Source organism: Megalobrama amblycephala, linkage group LG20, assembly GCF_018812025.1.
Source record: "Megalobrama amblycephala isolate DHTTF-2021 linkage group LG20, ASM1881202v1, whole genome shotgun sequence".
In the NCBI taxonomy this organism is placed as follows: Eukaryota; Metazoa; Chordata; class Actinopteri; order Cypriniformes; family Xenocyprididae; genus Megalobrama; species Megalobrama amblycephala.
This window is the reverse complement of record NC_063063.1, coordinates 31,859,922-31,873,852: the sequence shown is the minus strand read 5'-3', so window position 1 is coordinate 31,873,852 and position 13,931 is coordinate 31,859,922. Positions and strand designations below refer to the sequence as shown.

At 32.9% G+C, this 13,931-nt stretch overlaps 1 protein-coding gene across 5 annotated transcripts in view; it reads right to left on the bottom strand.

The window, feature by feature from the left end:
• The window catches only part of arhgap44b (Rho GTPase activating protein 44b), a 50,791-nt gene that overhangs the window by 6,271 nt on the left and 30,589 nt on the right, over positions 1–13,931 (bottom strand). For 4 of the 5 annotated variants that reach the window (XM_048171031.1, XM_048171034.1, XM_048171030.1 and 1 more), the window contains exons 2-18: positions 13,838–13,877; positions 13,638–13,757; positions 12,000–12,076; positions 11,225–11,336; positions 9,686–9,762; positions 9,448–9,565; positions 9,197–9,265; positions 9,042–9,123; positions 8,557–8,684; positions 7,004–7,115; positions 6,845–6,926; positions 6,653–6,733; positions 5,235–5,348; positions 5,056–5,147; positions 4,794–4,974; positions 4,669–4,686; positions 1,517–1,708 (exon numbers count right to left, since the gene is read on the bottom strand). In XM_048171031.1, the coding sequence (XP_048026988.1) occupies positions 1,517–1,708; positions 4,669–4,686; positions 4,794–4,974; positions 5,056–5,147; positions 5,235–5,348; positions 6,653–6,733; positions 6,845–6,926; positions 7,004–7,115; positions 8,557–8,684; positions 9,042–9,123; positions 9,197–9,265; positions 9,448–9,565; positions 9,686–9,762; positions 11,225–11,336; positions 12,000–12,076; positions 13,638–13,757; positions 13,838–13,877 (1,695 nt within the window). The remainder of the gene's footprint in view (positions 1–1,516; positions 1,709–4,668; positions 4,687–4,793; positions 4,975–5,055; positions 5,148–5,234; positions 5,349–6,652; positions 6,734–6,844; positions 6,927–7,003; positions 7,116–8,556; positions 8,685–9,041; positions 9,124–9,196; positions 9,266–9,447; positions 9,566–9,685; positions 9,763–11,224; positions 11,337–11,999; positions 12,077–13,637; positions 13,758–13,837; positions 13,878–13,931) is intronic. The other variant, XM_048171032.1, reaches the window with a different exon arrangement.

Sequence of the window (13,931 nt, the reverse complement as noted above, 5' to 3'; positions counted from 1 at the left end):
CCATCAACAGCATTTCTGTAGTTACAACGGCAGCATTATGTTAATGAGTGCAGTTGTCTCCACAGTGCGAAAATAAATATGTATTAATATCAATTATTAATCATAATTAAAATAATAAATATTATTCAAATTAATAATTAAGATAATGTTATTAATGTTATTTATTTATTCATTAATAGTTAATATTAATATTTAAAATAAATATGTATTAATATAAATGATTAAATAATAAAATTAAACTAATAATTAATCAATATTAAATGTTAATAATTAAAATAATGTTATTAATATTATTTATAATTAATATTATTAAACACTGATGCAAATAATTACTATTTAATATTAATAATGAATAATTCTAATAATGAATTTTAAAAATGTTTATTAATTGATTGTAATTAAACAAATGCATATTAAAATATTAATAATTAAAATAAATATTTAATATCAATTATTAATTATAATTAAATGAATAATTAATAAATATTATTAAACATAAATAATTAATAATGTTATTTATATGAGTTAAGTAAATATTTTTTGTTTATTTACAATTAATATGAATACATTTTAATATAAATAAAAATATTTATAGAAATATATATTAATTGAAATTAAACAATAAATATTAAAATAGTAATAATATTCAATGATATTAATCATTGATTTAATGCTATTAAAATTAATATTCATAAATATTAATAATTAAAATAATATTTATTAATATCAATTATTTATTATAGTTCAATTCAAAATATTTATAATGAATAATTAATATAAATAAATACAAATAACTTATTAATTTTACAAATATTTATTAATTGATTGTAATTGAACTAATAAAAAATATTAAAATAGTAGAATTAAAATAATATTTATTCATATAAAATTGTATATAATTTATTTAATTCTATTTCATATTAACTTAATTAATAATTACTTAATAATTAGCATTAATAAGCATCAATAATTAAAATGTATAATTTTAGCATAGTTAGGTAACATGTATAATAGCTATAAATGTATATGAAACTCTGTATACTTTTCCACAAATATTATGGTGTATTATAAGTTTTGAACCCAGAGCACTCCTGTAAAATATTCATGATAACATACAGCAATGAATAAAACACAAGGCCTGTCTGATTCATTTAGCTAAAGCTTCACACATTCATCAACTAAACATGAGTATTCATGAGTACAGCATTTTTGGTTGACCTACTGCTACAAGAGAGAAAAGAGGAAAGGAGGAGAAAAACATGATATCTGAACTTCAGAGCTTCAATTCAGCCAACTAACAATTCATTAATATTATCAAAACTGAACATTTCTTTGCTTTACTTTGCACTTTAAATCACAAACTTTATTTATTTGGACTACTTTAAATGATATTCAAGTGTGATTTATAATATGATATTAATATTCATGATGTCCTCAAATGGCTGAATTGAAATGGGCAGCAATCAGCAGCGTACAGCATTATGTCATGTGCTCTTGATTCCTGTTGGTCGTTTACCTGGTCCTATCGCTACTGATGGGGGGCGGAGTCTGTGAAGGGGAGGTGGAGAGGTCGCCCGCTTGCTCAGGGTTCAGCGAATCAGAGGGCGGCATGGGCGGCTGAACGCTGGGAGGAGTTGACGAGCTCTTACGGGATGACGAGGAACCTCTCCGAGACACCCAGGAAGTGTCCATCACTCGCACTCCCATACTGCAACAGGGCAGACACACGGCCAATCAGATCCCTCGCACTTTCTAAACAAGAGTATGCCAGCCTACTCAAATAAATACACTACCATTTATTAATTAATTTAAAGAAATTAATACTTTTATTCAGCAAGGATGCATTAAATTGATCAAAAGTGACAGTAAAGACATTTATAATGTTACAAAAAATTCTTTTTCATATAAATGCTGTTGTTTTGAACTTTCTATTCATCAAAGAATACTAAAAAAAAAAAAATTGTATGAGTTTCCACAAAAATATAAAGCTGTTTTCAACATTGATAATAATCATAAATGTTTCTTGAGCAGCAAATCATCAAATTAGAATGATGTCTCGAGGATCATGTGACACTGAAGACTGGAGTAATGATGCTGAAAATTCAGCTTTGATCACAGGAATAAAATATAGCTGCAAGCAGCAATTAAGGGGCCAAGCACTAAGAAGGCATGCTGGGAGCATCACAAATATAGCATTTTACGAAAAAAATCACAAAGGCCGATATGGGTCAAATTGGATATCAGTTGACTTGGCATGTCTCCCTGAATCTAACTAGACCACATTTTTGATTTTTGGACAAACCATTCTGAAGTTATAAGCAAAAATAGGCATTTTTCGTATCTCCGGATCAGTAGGTGGCGCTGCGCTGAAACGCAGCATGTAACCTCAGGTCATCCTTGTGATGACAGTTTGATCTGAATACGATAAAGTGTTGAGGAGATACAGTCTTATGTCAATTTTCACAAGCGCTTCGTAAAATTTGTTCACACGTTTTTCGAAAACGGTTTGACAAATCAACTTGAATTCCACAACTTTTTGTCGGCACGGTCTGAAGATGATACGATTCGATTTTGGTGAAAATCGGATGGTCTAGGAGGAGTTCAAAAAAGTAGGTTTTGAAAGAAAATCAAAATGTCAAGTTTCATACCGAGTTTCACAGTGATATGCCAATGTGTTCGTAAAATATAGCATTTTACGAAAAAATTAAAAATGGCCGATATGGGTCAAATTGGATAACAGTTGACTCGGCATGACTCCCTGAATCTAACTAGACCACATTTTTGATTTTTGGACAAACCATTCTGAAGTTATAAGCAAAAATAAGCATTTTTTGTATCTCCGGACCAATAGGTGGTGCTGCTCTGAAACGCAGCATGTAATCTCACGTCATCCTTATGATGACAGTTTCATCTGAATACGATAAAGTGTTGAGGAGATACAGTCTTGTGTCAATTTTCACAAGCGCTACGTAAAATTTGTTCACACGTTTTTCGAAAACGGTTTGACAAATCAACTTGAATTCCACAACTTTTTGTCGGCACGGTCTGAAGATACGATTCGATTTTGGTGAAAATCGGATGGTCTAGGAGGAGTTTGAAAAAGTAGGTTTTGAAAGAAAATCAAAATGTCAAGTTTCATACCGAGTTTCACAGTGATATGCCAATGTGTTCGTAAAATATAGCATTTTACGAAAAAATTAAAAATGGCCGATATGGGTCAAAGTGGATATCAGTTGACTCGGCATGACTCCCTGAATCTAACTAGACCACATTTTTGATTTTTGGACAAACCATTCTGAAGTTATAAGCAAAAATAAGCATTTTTTGTATCTCCGGACCAATAGGTGGTGCTGCTCTTAAACTCAGCATGTAATCTCACGTCATCCTTATGATGACAGTTTCATCTGAATACGATAAAGTGTTGAGGAGATACAGTCTTGTGTCAATTTTCACAAGCGCTACGTAAAATTTGTTCACACGTTTTTCGAAAACGGTTTGACAAATCAACTTGAATTCCACAACTTTTTGTCGGCACGGTCTGAAGATACGATTCGATTTTGGTGAAAATCGGATGGTCTAGGAGGAGTTTGAAAAAGTAGGTTTTGAAAGAAAATCAAAATGTCAAGTTTCATACCGAGTTTCACAGTGATATGCCAATGTGTTCGTAAAATATAGCATTTTACGAAAAAATTAAAAATGGCCGATATGGGTCAAATTGGATATCAGTTGACTCGGCATGACTCCCTGAATCTAACTAGACCACATTTTTGATTTTTGGACAAACCATTCTGAAGTTATAAGCAAAAATAAGCATTTTTTGTATCTCCGGACCAATAGGTGGTGCTGCTCTGAAACGCAGCATGTAATCTCACGTCATCCTTATGATGACAGTTTCATCGGAATACGATAAAGTGTTGAGGAGATACAGTCTTATGTCAATTTTCACAAGCGCTACGTAAAATTTGTTTACACGTTTTTCGAAAACGGTTTGACAAATCAACCTGAATTCCACAACTTTTTGTCTGAAGATGATCTGGTTCAATTTTCATGAAAATCAGAGCAACAGCCTAGGAGGAGTTCGAAAAAGTAGGTTTTTCGGAAAGTGGCGGAAAACTTTATGTTTTGTTTCTAGCATAACATAAACGTGAGTGCAACTTTGGACAGCTGGTGGCGCTAGAGGGATTGAGTTAGAGACTTCAAATTTGCAATGGTGACAGTTCAGACTGTCCTCTATCAGTGTGCCAAATTTCCCGCAAGCGGTTCAATGGGCTGTCATAGGTTCCCAGAGCGGAAACGGAAGGAGAAGAATGTACTACATTTTACTTTATTCAGATAGAAAACAGCAATAATATTTCACTATTTTATACTGTATTTTTGATCAAATTAATGCAGCCTTGGTGAGCAGAAGAGACTTCTTTCGTAAACTTACCAACCCTAAACTTTTGTACAAAGATTTGAGACATACTACATCATGAAATACTCTTAAAACAATTTAATATGCCATCTGAACGGCAATTCATATCACTTTCATCAACATTCCTCACAAGCTGCCAGAAAGAAATACAACACCACAAATGTCTTATCAAGAGCGTAAAGAATCAGCACATTTGCAGGAAATCAGGAAAGCTGAGACTGACAAAACAGGAAGAGACAGAAGCGTCACCGTACCTTTGAATTTTCCTAATGCTGCATTAGTGGAATAAAAGCAGAAGCATCAGTAATTCAAAGCCAAAGAAAGGACAGCATGACGAAAACCAGGAGACGTGCATTTAAACACTTAAAGCAGAACGGACCCGTCTTTCTTGTAGAACTCCAGCATCATGTTGTCGGTGGCGACGCTGAGGGGTCGTCTGCCCTGGTCCGAATGCCTGCGCTCTGATTGGTCCATGTCAGGCGACGGCATGGAGCTGTAGTTGGCGTTGTGATTGGTGTGGACGGGGCTGCCGTAGTTGCCCGTGACATTAAACTCGATCTCTGCGAACACAGAACCGTAATTATCAAACAGTTCCTGTTGCTCAAACAGTAGATCATGGTCACGGGTTTCGTGAACTTCACCTCCAGGGAAGAACCAATCAGCATGCTGGATGATCGGCTCAATGATCCCAACTATCTGCAGCGAGACTGTGGTCATCATCTCTGTAATGTTCCTGAGAGAAACAACACAGACGAGCGAGAAGTGAAACGTGCGGTGTCGCCATAAAGACGATGAAGGTGTGTGAAGAAGCGCCGCTCACCCGTCCGTACGCGCCCACAGCAGGTTCGGCCCCAGGACGATCGCAATGTTTCCTGGTGTCATTTTATTGTAATCTTGATACTCGTTCAGCTTGGCAAGAAATTTAATCAAATACCTGGAAATGAAACAGTGATAAAGTTATTATAAAGGTATAATAAATTAGCAAACATTTAAGACGATATATACCCAAGTGTACACTTGGAACTTAGGACTTCTCTTACGAGGAAACTCGACAAAACAGGCGTCTTTCTGTGCACAAGAGTCGTGTGTGTCACATGACATGACATTCACAATATGGAATGCCAGAAGATTCAAAAACATGTGAATTTTAACGCGTATTTCACGTTAAATACGTGTTTGCACGTTAATGTGAAACAAGAAATACACATGCAGTTCAAATTTATGCGTTTTTGAACCTTTTGGCTTTCCATATTCTCGTTTGTCTTGTGGCGCTTGAATGGTTTAAAAGCATTTGCGTGAATAAGAGCATGATCAAATAATCATATAATGTATGCTAGCCAAATTATGACAAAAAAAGGGATTCTGCGTTAAATATTTTTAACATGTTAAACTGAAAAAAATAATCAGTTAACGCGTTAATTTTGACTGCCCAAATATACATATTAGAGCTGTCAAGCGATGCACAATGTGGCAATTAATTGCAAAAATTCTTCATAAACTTTTTCATTAAATTTTTTAAAGTCATTATTGCGTTAAATGAGAAAAAGCATCAAATAGATGTTACAAAAAATAACTTTAGAAACAATTTTTTTTTTATTTGATTCAATAAAATTTATTATGCAAACTTTTAGGCTTCAACGGCCATGAGGGCAAGTAAATAATGACAGAATTTTCATTTTGGAGTGAACTATACCTTTAATGGGCTTTTTATTAATATAGAAATAATGACACTCTAAATAAGAAACTAAAACTGCCAGTAGGTGGCGGTAAATGTTAAAAATGAGTAAGTCATTGAGTCATTCATTCATTCATTCGATTCATTCAAACAGCTGGTTCATTCAGGAATGAAGCTTTCCTGTAGCTCAGTGGTTAGAGCATGGCACTAGCAATGCCAAGGTCATGGGTTCGATCCCAGGGTTTGCACATACTCATACAAATGTATAGAATAATGCAATGTAAGTCGCTTTGGATAAAAGCGTCTGCCAAATGCATAAATGTAAATGTAAAAGTAAAGTAAATGGCTCTCTTCATAAATGAGTCATTGAATCATTCATTCACCCAATTGATTCACTCAAAACACGGATTCATTCAGAAACGAATCTTCTGCTTTGGCTTTATAGGTGATATTTTTCTTGGCCAAATTGAGCAAAAACAGACAATATTGTGAACCTGGGTCGGTATTACTATGAATGATGGGATATGCAGGTTAGTCAGAAACTGTGGGATCTTTGGACTCACTTGAAGTTGTTGCTGTTTGCAGTGGGCAGCCTTTCACAGGTTGACAGCAGCGCCTGCAGACGCTTGTCCTGATCCGCAATACTGCAGTCAAACACACACACACACACACACACACACTCCTGAATAATTCCACCAGAACACTAACCATCAAAAACAAAATACACTTGATGATTATTGTTACTGTTCACTCACTTTGATGCCTGGATCCACTCCTCATACAGGTCAAAGGTCAGCAGGGGTTCGGGCAGTTCCCGCAGGTATGATTTCAGAGCACCTGCGCAGCAGAAACACAGTGAGATCAGGATCAGGAGCAACTGTGTGACAGTTCAAAGTAAACGAGTGAAATCTCACCTGCAATTGCATGCGGATCTACAGAATATTCCTGAAAGTCCAACACACCGCAGTCTAACGATGCCTTCAGCTTCTTCAGCTTCGAGGCAGATGGAGCGACTCGAAACAGACCCTGACACACACACACACACACACACACACACACAGAGATAAAATATGCCCCTTTTTAATACAATTATATGAATCTAAACAACAATTAACACATTATTATTATTTTCAATCAAACTGATGGTGTTCTTCGTCTGCTGGCACAGGGTTTCCCAAACGGGTTAATGAATTGATGAAAAAATTATAATGAATGAAATCCTAAAAATATACAATTGAAATAAATACATTGTAAATAAAACACTTACTGAAAATATAAAACATTTTATTTGTTCACTTGCATGTCATATGCATTAAATACTAATATACTATACATACATTAAATATATTAAATTATTAAATGCAAAAATGAATATACAGTCAAGCCAAAAAATATTCAGACGTTTTTGATATTTTTGCTATAATTTTACTAGTGGGTTCAGGACACTATAGTTCATTTATGTAAGCGAGGATAGCAAAATAAAGTAAACTGACATATTATACCCAAAAATTCTTCATACAGTGGACTACCAGCAAAACTGATAAAAATTTGGGAACAGAAATGATTCAGACACTTTGACCTGACCATGTTTTGCATAAGTGTTATCTGACATAATTAAGATTATTTTTTTCTGACACAGTTTAACTCTGAGATCTTGTCATATTTTATTAGCATTTTATTAACATTTATGAAACTATAGTGAATAAACTGAATTAATGAATGAAATGTTCAAGGTGTCTGAATAAATTTTGGTTTGACTGTATATATATATATATATATATATATATATATATATATATATATATATATATATATATATATATATATATATATATATACATAAAATTACTAAAAATGTTGTGCATGTATTTTTAAAAAAATGTATTTTTTTTTTTTAACTGCATGTTGTGCATTATGTACTAATATATAAAATAACTAAATAAAATTTAATTATACTATATAAAAATTAAATATTTAAAATTATTAAATGTAAAAAAAAATATAATAAAGTACATATATATATATATATTTTTTTTTATATATAAAATTTTTTAAATTATTTTATTTGTGCATTTTAATCATTAAAATGCACAAATAAAATAATTAAAAACAATTTTAAAATAAAAAATACAATCACTAAAAAGTATGAATATTTTATATTTTTATAAAGACATTTTTGTTTTATTTATAATTTTTATATTTTTACCTGCATGTTATGTGACCATTAACCAACATCAGAGAATGGTGAACATGCAAATGTAAATCAAATATAAATGTTAAATAAAATATAATATTTACAATAAATAAAATATTATAGCTCAGAGCGGTTCAGCCTTTGAATACTCTTAATCCAGGACTATCTGTTTTGTTATATCAGTTACAGTATTTCACTACAGAATTTGTCCACAACAACAACAAAATGCAAAACCCAAAGAAATGTGGTTTGGAGTCTATAGTGAAGGTTCACCTCCTCCTGCAGGCCGCAGTCCAGCAGCACCGTCACACACGCTTCGATGGGGAAGGCGATTTCTCTCCCGCTCAGAGTCAGGTGTTCCTCTAACGGTTTCCCGTAGCACGGCTTCTCCACCCACGACTCTGAAACACACACACGGTTTACAATCAATAACATTTTTAAAATTATAATTATTATTATATTTTTCTTAAATACTTTTTTATAATAATAATAAATAATTTGTAATAATAATAAAAAAAATAAAAAAAATAATTTTATTTTTTTAAATAAATATATAAAATAATTTATATTTAATTTATATATATATATATATATATATATATAATCAAGTGAAAATATAACAATTATTAAAAAAAAAATAGGAAATATAATATAATATAATTTAAAAATGGTCAATAAAATGTTTTGGGTTTTTTTAGACTTAGCTTCCTTTTTTTTTCAGTTAATTGTACCCTCTGATGTTCATTCCTGCTCCTCACCCTGTTGAGCTTTAATCTGAGGGAGAACGTTCTGGAGCAACTCCAAAGACTTCCTGTGATACTCCGCCTGAACCTCGATCAACTGAAGAGAGCGAGAGACGGAGACGTTAATAATAAAACGACAGGCTGTTCGTCTAAACGAGTAACACACTCACCGTCTGGAAGTAGTTTGCATAGTCAATTTCTTTGGCCACGAAACTATACATGTCCGCTGAGAGCTGATCCTGAAAAACATTTACATTAAAAATGACACACACTTCAGTGAGAAAGAGAAGGACAGGTCGGTTAACCTGGAATAGCATACGTCCATACTAACATTTTTAAAGTACGGAGTACATATATGGTGCACAACTGTGTGTATGAAATAATCTACATGTGCTGAGAGAAAGTGATAAGCTCCACCCACTCTGCAGATCTCCATGCGATTGGCCGCCTCCTCCATCTCCTCCCTAAGGGCGTCGGCTTTGGCCCCGGTTGGCGTTTCCTTATTAGACAGAGTTGAAGATTTGGATGACTGCTGCCACCTAGAGTTGGGAGGAGAGAATATAATTGCATTTTTCATACTGCTTTACTTTATATCTTGAGAAGTAGTAATTATACAGAGTTTTACATAAAAACAATGCAAGTCTATGGTTATATCTTACCGTGTGCGAGCAGAATCCATGTCCAGTACCAGTTTGGCTAAATGTTTTCTTTGCTTTTGAATGTTGGGAATTTCAACCTTAAAAATAAACATATAAGCAGAAAGATGTATGTCAGTCTTATTGCTTTTATAAAACATGTTATTTTTAAGTGTCATCCATCCAAAATAATAAATAATTAAAACAAAATAAATGAAAAATAATAAGTGAAATAAATAAAATTGTGTTTTAAAATTATATAATACAATATTATATATATAATTGTATATATTAATTAAAAAATATAATTACAATTAAAATAATTAATTAATTTCAAAATAAACTATATATATATATATATAAATAAATGTGAGAAAAAAAAAATATATATATGTGAGAAAAAATATAATATAATTACAATTAAAAAAATAAATAATTTCAACCTTTGAGGAATCAAACGAAAAAATAAACAGATGAACAGAAAGAACACGCATCAGTCTTATTGCTTTTATAAAACACTTACACGAATTGTTCAACACGTTATTTTTAAGTGTCCCCCATCCAAAATAATAAATAATTAAAACTAAATAAATGAAAAATAATAAATGAAATAAATAAAAACTTACTTTAAAATTATATAATAAAATATTCTAGAAAAAAATCTATATTTTATTATATAATTATAAAAAAATTATATATATATATATATATAATAGAAAATATGTAATTACAATTAAAATGATTAATTCGTTTCAAAATAAACTATATATATGTGAGAAAATATATATATATATATATATATATATATATATATATATATATATAATATATATGTGAAAAAATATAATTACAATTAAAATAATTAATTTCAAAATAAAAATATATAAATATATATATGTGAGAGAAAAAAATATATATGTATCTATCTATCTATATATATATATATATATATATATATATATATATATATATATATATGAGAAAAAAATATAATTACAATTTTTAAAAAATCGAATAATTTTAAAATAAAAAATAAATAAATAATTTCAACCTTTGAGGAACCAAATGAAAAAATAAACAGATAAACAGAAAAAACGTGCGTCAGTCTTACTGCTATTATAAAACACTTACACAAATTGTTCAACACGTTATTTTTAAGTGTCCCCAATCTAAAATAATGAATAATTAAAAAATAGAAAAGTAAAATAAACAAACAAATAAATAAAAAATGAAATATTTTTATTTATAAAATAATTACATAAATAATTGTAAAATAAAAAGTGAAAAAAATCATATTTTTTTGTAAGTGTTGACCTGCATGAATATGTTGTTAAATTACTGAAATATTATCTCAAAATCAGTGGGACTTTAAGTAAATATTTTAGCTCGTCCTTTGATTTCCTTTAATTATATATATATATATATATATATATATATATAAAATAAAACAAAAACTAAAAAATAACACAAGACCAAAGTTGGCCATAAAAACAATGAAATGGAAATGTAGAGCTAGTTTATTTTAGTTCGGTATTATAAACACACACACACACACACACACACCTCAGAGAGAGTGTAGAGCGGATCCACGACGTCTCGCTCGATCTGGAGTTCGAAGAGCTGAAGTTCTTGAGCGAGTCTGTCTTGCGTCTCTCCACAGATCTTCAGCATCTTGCTGCACAAGAACATTCAGAATAAGCACCAGAATATACAGAGATCATTTAAAGTGCCTCTGTCATGCTTTTATGATGTAACAGAGCTGACTGTGAATGTAAAACCTCTGCAAAGTTATTGTCTCCTAAAAGAAAGAAGCGATTCTGAACTGAAACGAGTCGTCAATAATTCCAGTCTCAATTCATGCTGGGTTTGTAACTAATTTGCATAATGCCAGCCTATTGGCTGAACAGCGTCTCTTTGCCCCGCCCACAAACACTGCAGTTGTATCCAAAACTGGAAGAGTTTGGTTTGTGTTGTTCATGTCGAGAAGACGCTGTTTTCTGCTGCCAAAGCAAATCCACTTTGATGAGATTGATACGGTAATCACCATCGTTACGGTTCATATCAAGAGCTGAGATTCAGATATGATAATGAGCGTTTGGTTTCCGACCAATCAGAGCAGAGCAGCTCTCAGAGAGGCGGGGTTTAGAGAGGCAGAATCTTTGAACGAAGCGTTTCAGACACTGAGAGAAAAGAGCTGATGCTGCAGTGGATATTATGAGAAAATTAAAGTGCATTTAACCTTGGATGAGTGTAAATCAGTTGTAGGAGATGACAAAACACAATTCTGAGCATTTTAGGAGCACTTTAAGCTTTAAGTGTTTGAGAGACGCTCTCTCACCCCAGCAGACAATCGTCACCCAGAACAGCGGCTCCTTCCACCAGACACTGAGCCAGAGACGTCAGAGGAAGCTTCTTCTGCTCGGAAACACAAACACACACATATATATTTTAGAAAACACACTTTTGGCTGATAAAAATACACTCCGATAACTGTATGTATGTCACTGAACTTCTTTGTTCATGTATATCTAAAAACAAACCATCATAAACATGTATTTTGTCACGATTATGGACTTGATATTCTGTTTCTGCTTCCTTTAGTTCCTGTTTCCCTGCTCTGTTTAGTTTCGGTTTCCTTCTTTTCTGATTATGTCCTTGTTTGTTACTATGGTTACATATTATATTATCTGCACCTGTCTGTCATTATGTTCGTCTCACGATTGTTTAATCTCTTGACGGTTCTCGTTTATTTTTGTGTGGTTATGTTTCTATTTTTACTCGCGATCTCCAGGATATAATGATGATTTGCAGTTCGGTAAAAGAATCAGATGTTCAGTATCCACTCTGAAGGATTCAGTGAGTTGATTCAGTGAATGATTTGTCCGACTGATTCATCAGTGAGTTGATTCAGTGAATGATTTGTCCGACTGATTCATCAGCGAGTTGATTCAGTGAATGATTTGTCCGACTGATTCATCAGCGAGTTGATTCAGTGAATGATTTGTCCGACTGATTCATCAGCGAACTGATTCAGTGAATGATTTGTCCGACTGATTCATCAGCGAGTTGATTCAGTAAATGATATGTCCGACTGATTCATCAGCGAGTTGATTCAGATTTGTCCGACTGATTCATCAGCGAGTTGATTCAGATTCGTCCGAATGATTCATCAGTGAGTTGATTCAGATTCGTCCGAATGATTCATCAGCGAGTTGATTCAGTGAATGATTTGTCCGACTGATTCATCAGTGAGTTGATTCAGTGAATGATTTGTCCGACTGATTCATCAGTGAGTTGATTAAGTAAATGATTTGTCCGACTGATTCATCAGCGAGTTGATTCAGTGAATGATTTGTCCGACTGATTCATCAGCGAGTTGATTCAGATTTGTCCGACTGATTCATCAGTGAGTTGATTCAGTGAATGATTTCTCCGACTGATTCATCAGTGAGTTAAGTAAATGATTTGTCCGACTGATTCATCAGCGAGTTGATTCAGTGAATGATTTGTCCGACTGATTCATCAGCGAGTTGATTCAGTGAATGATTTGTCCGACTGATTCATCAGCGAGCTGATTCAGTGAATGATTTGTCCGACTGATTCATCAGCGAGTTGATTCAGTGAATGATTTGTCCGACTGATTCATCAGCGAGTTGATTCAGTGAATGATTTGTCCGACTGATTCATCAGCGAGTTGATTCAGTGAATGATTTGTCCGACTGATTCATCAGCGAGTTGATTCAGTGAATGATTTGTCCGACTGATTCATCAGTGAGTTGATTCAGTGAATGATTCATCGGCGAGTTGATTCAGTAAATGATTTGTCCGACTGATTCATTTGTTTTAATTCATTTTTAATTTTAATTAAATTTTATGAATTAAACATACTTAATCACTAGAAAAAAGTGAAAACTTTTGGTCGACTAACAATTAGTGATGCGTTCTGAATGACGGACACAGACGGGTCGTGACTCACCGAAGGCGACCTGACGGACCGCTTGTCCACGTCCACACCCTGCTGACCCTGGAGACATGCGGTCAGCTTCTTGTGTGTGTTGTGAGACACCTGCTTAACTAGTTCCAGACGCTTCTCCACCTGTAAACACACACACACACTCTCAGACATGAACACACACACATCTATATTTCACAAACACACAAACCCACTTCACTCACCTGCAGCAGATCATCACTGAGGACTTCTGTCTTCTCTGCCCTGGAGAGACACAGCAAACATTCATGAGTGGGTGAAACAAAACTAATATTTACT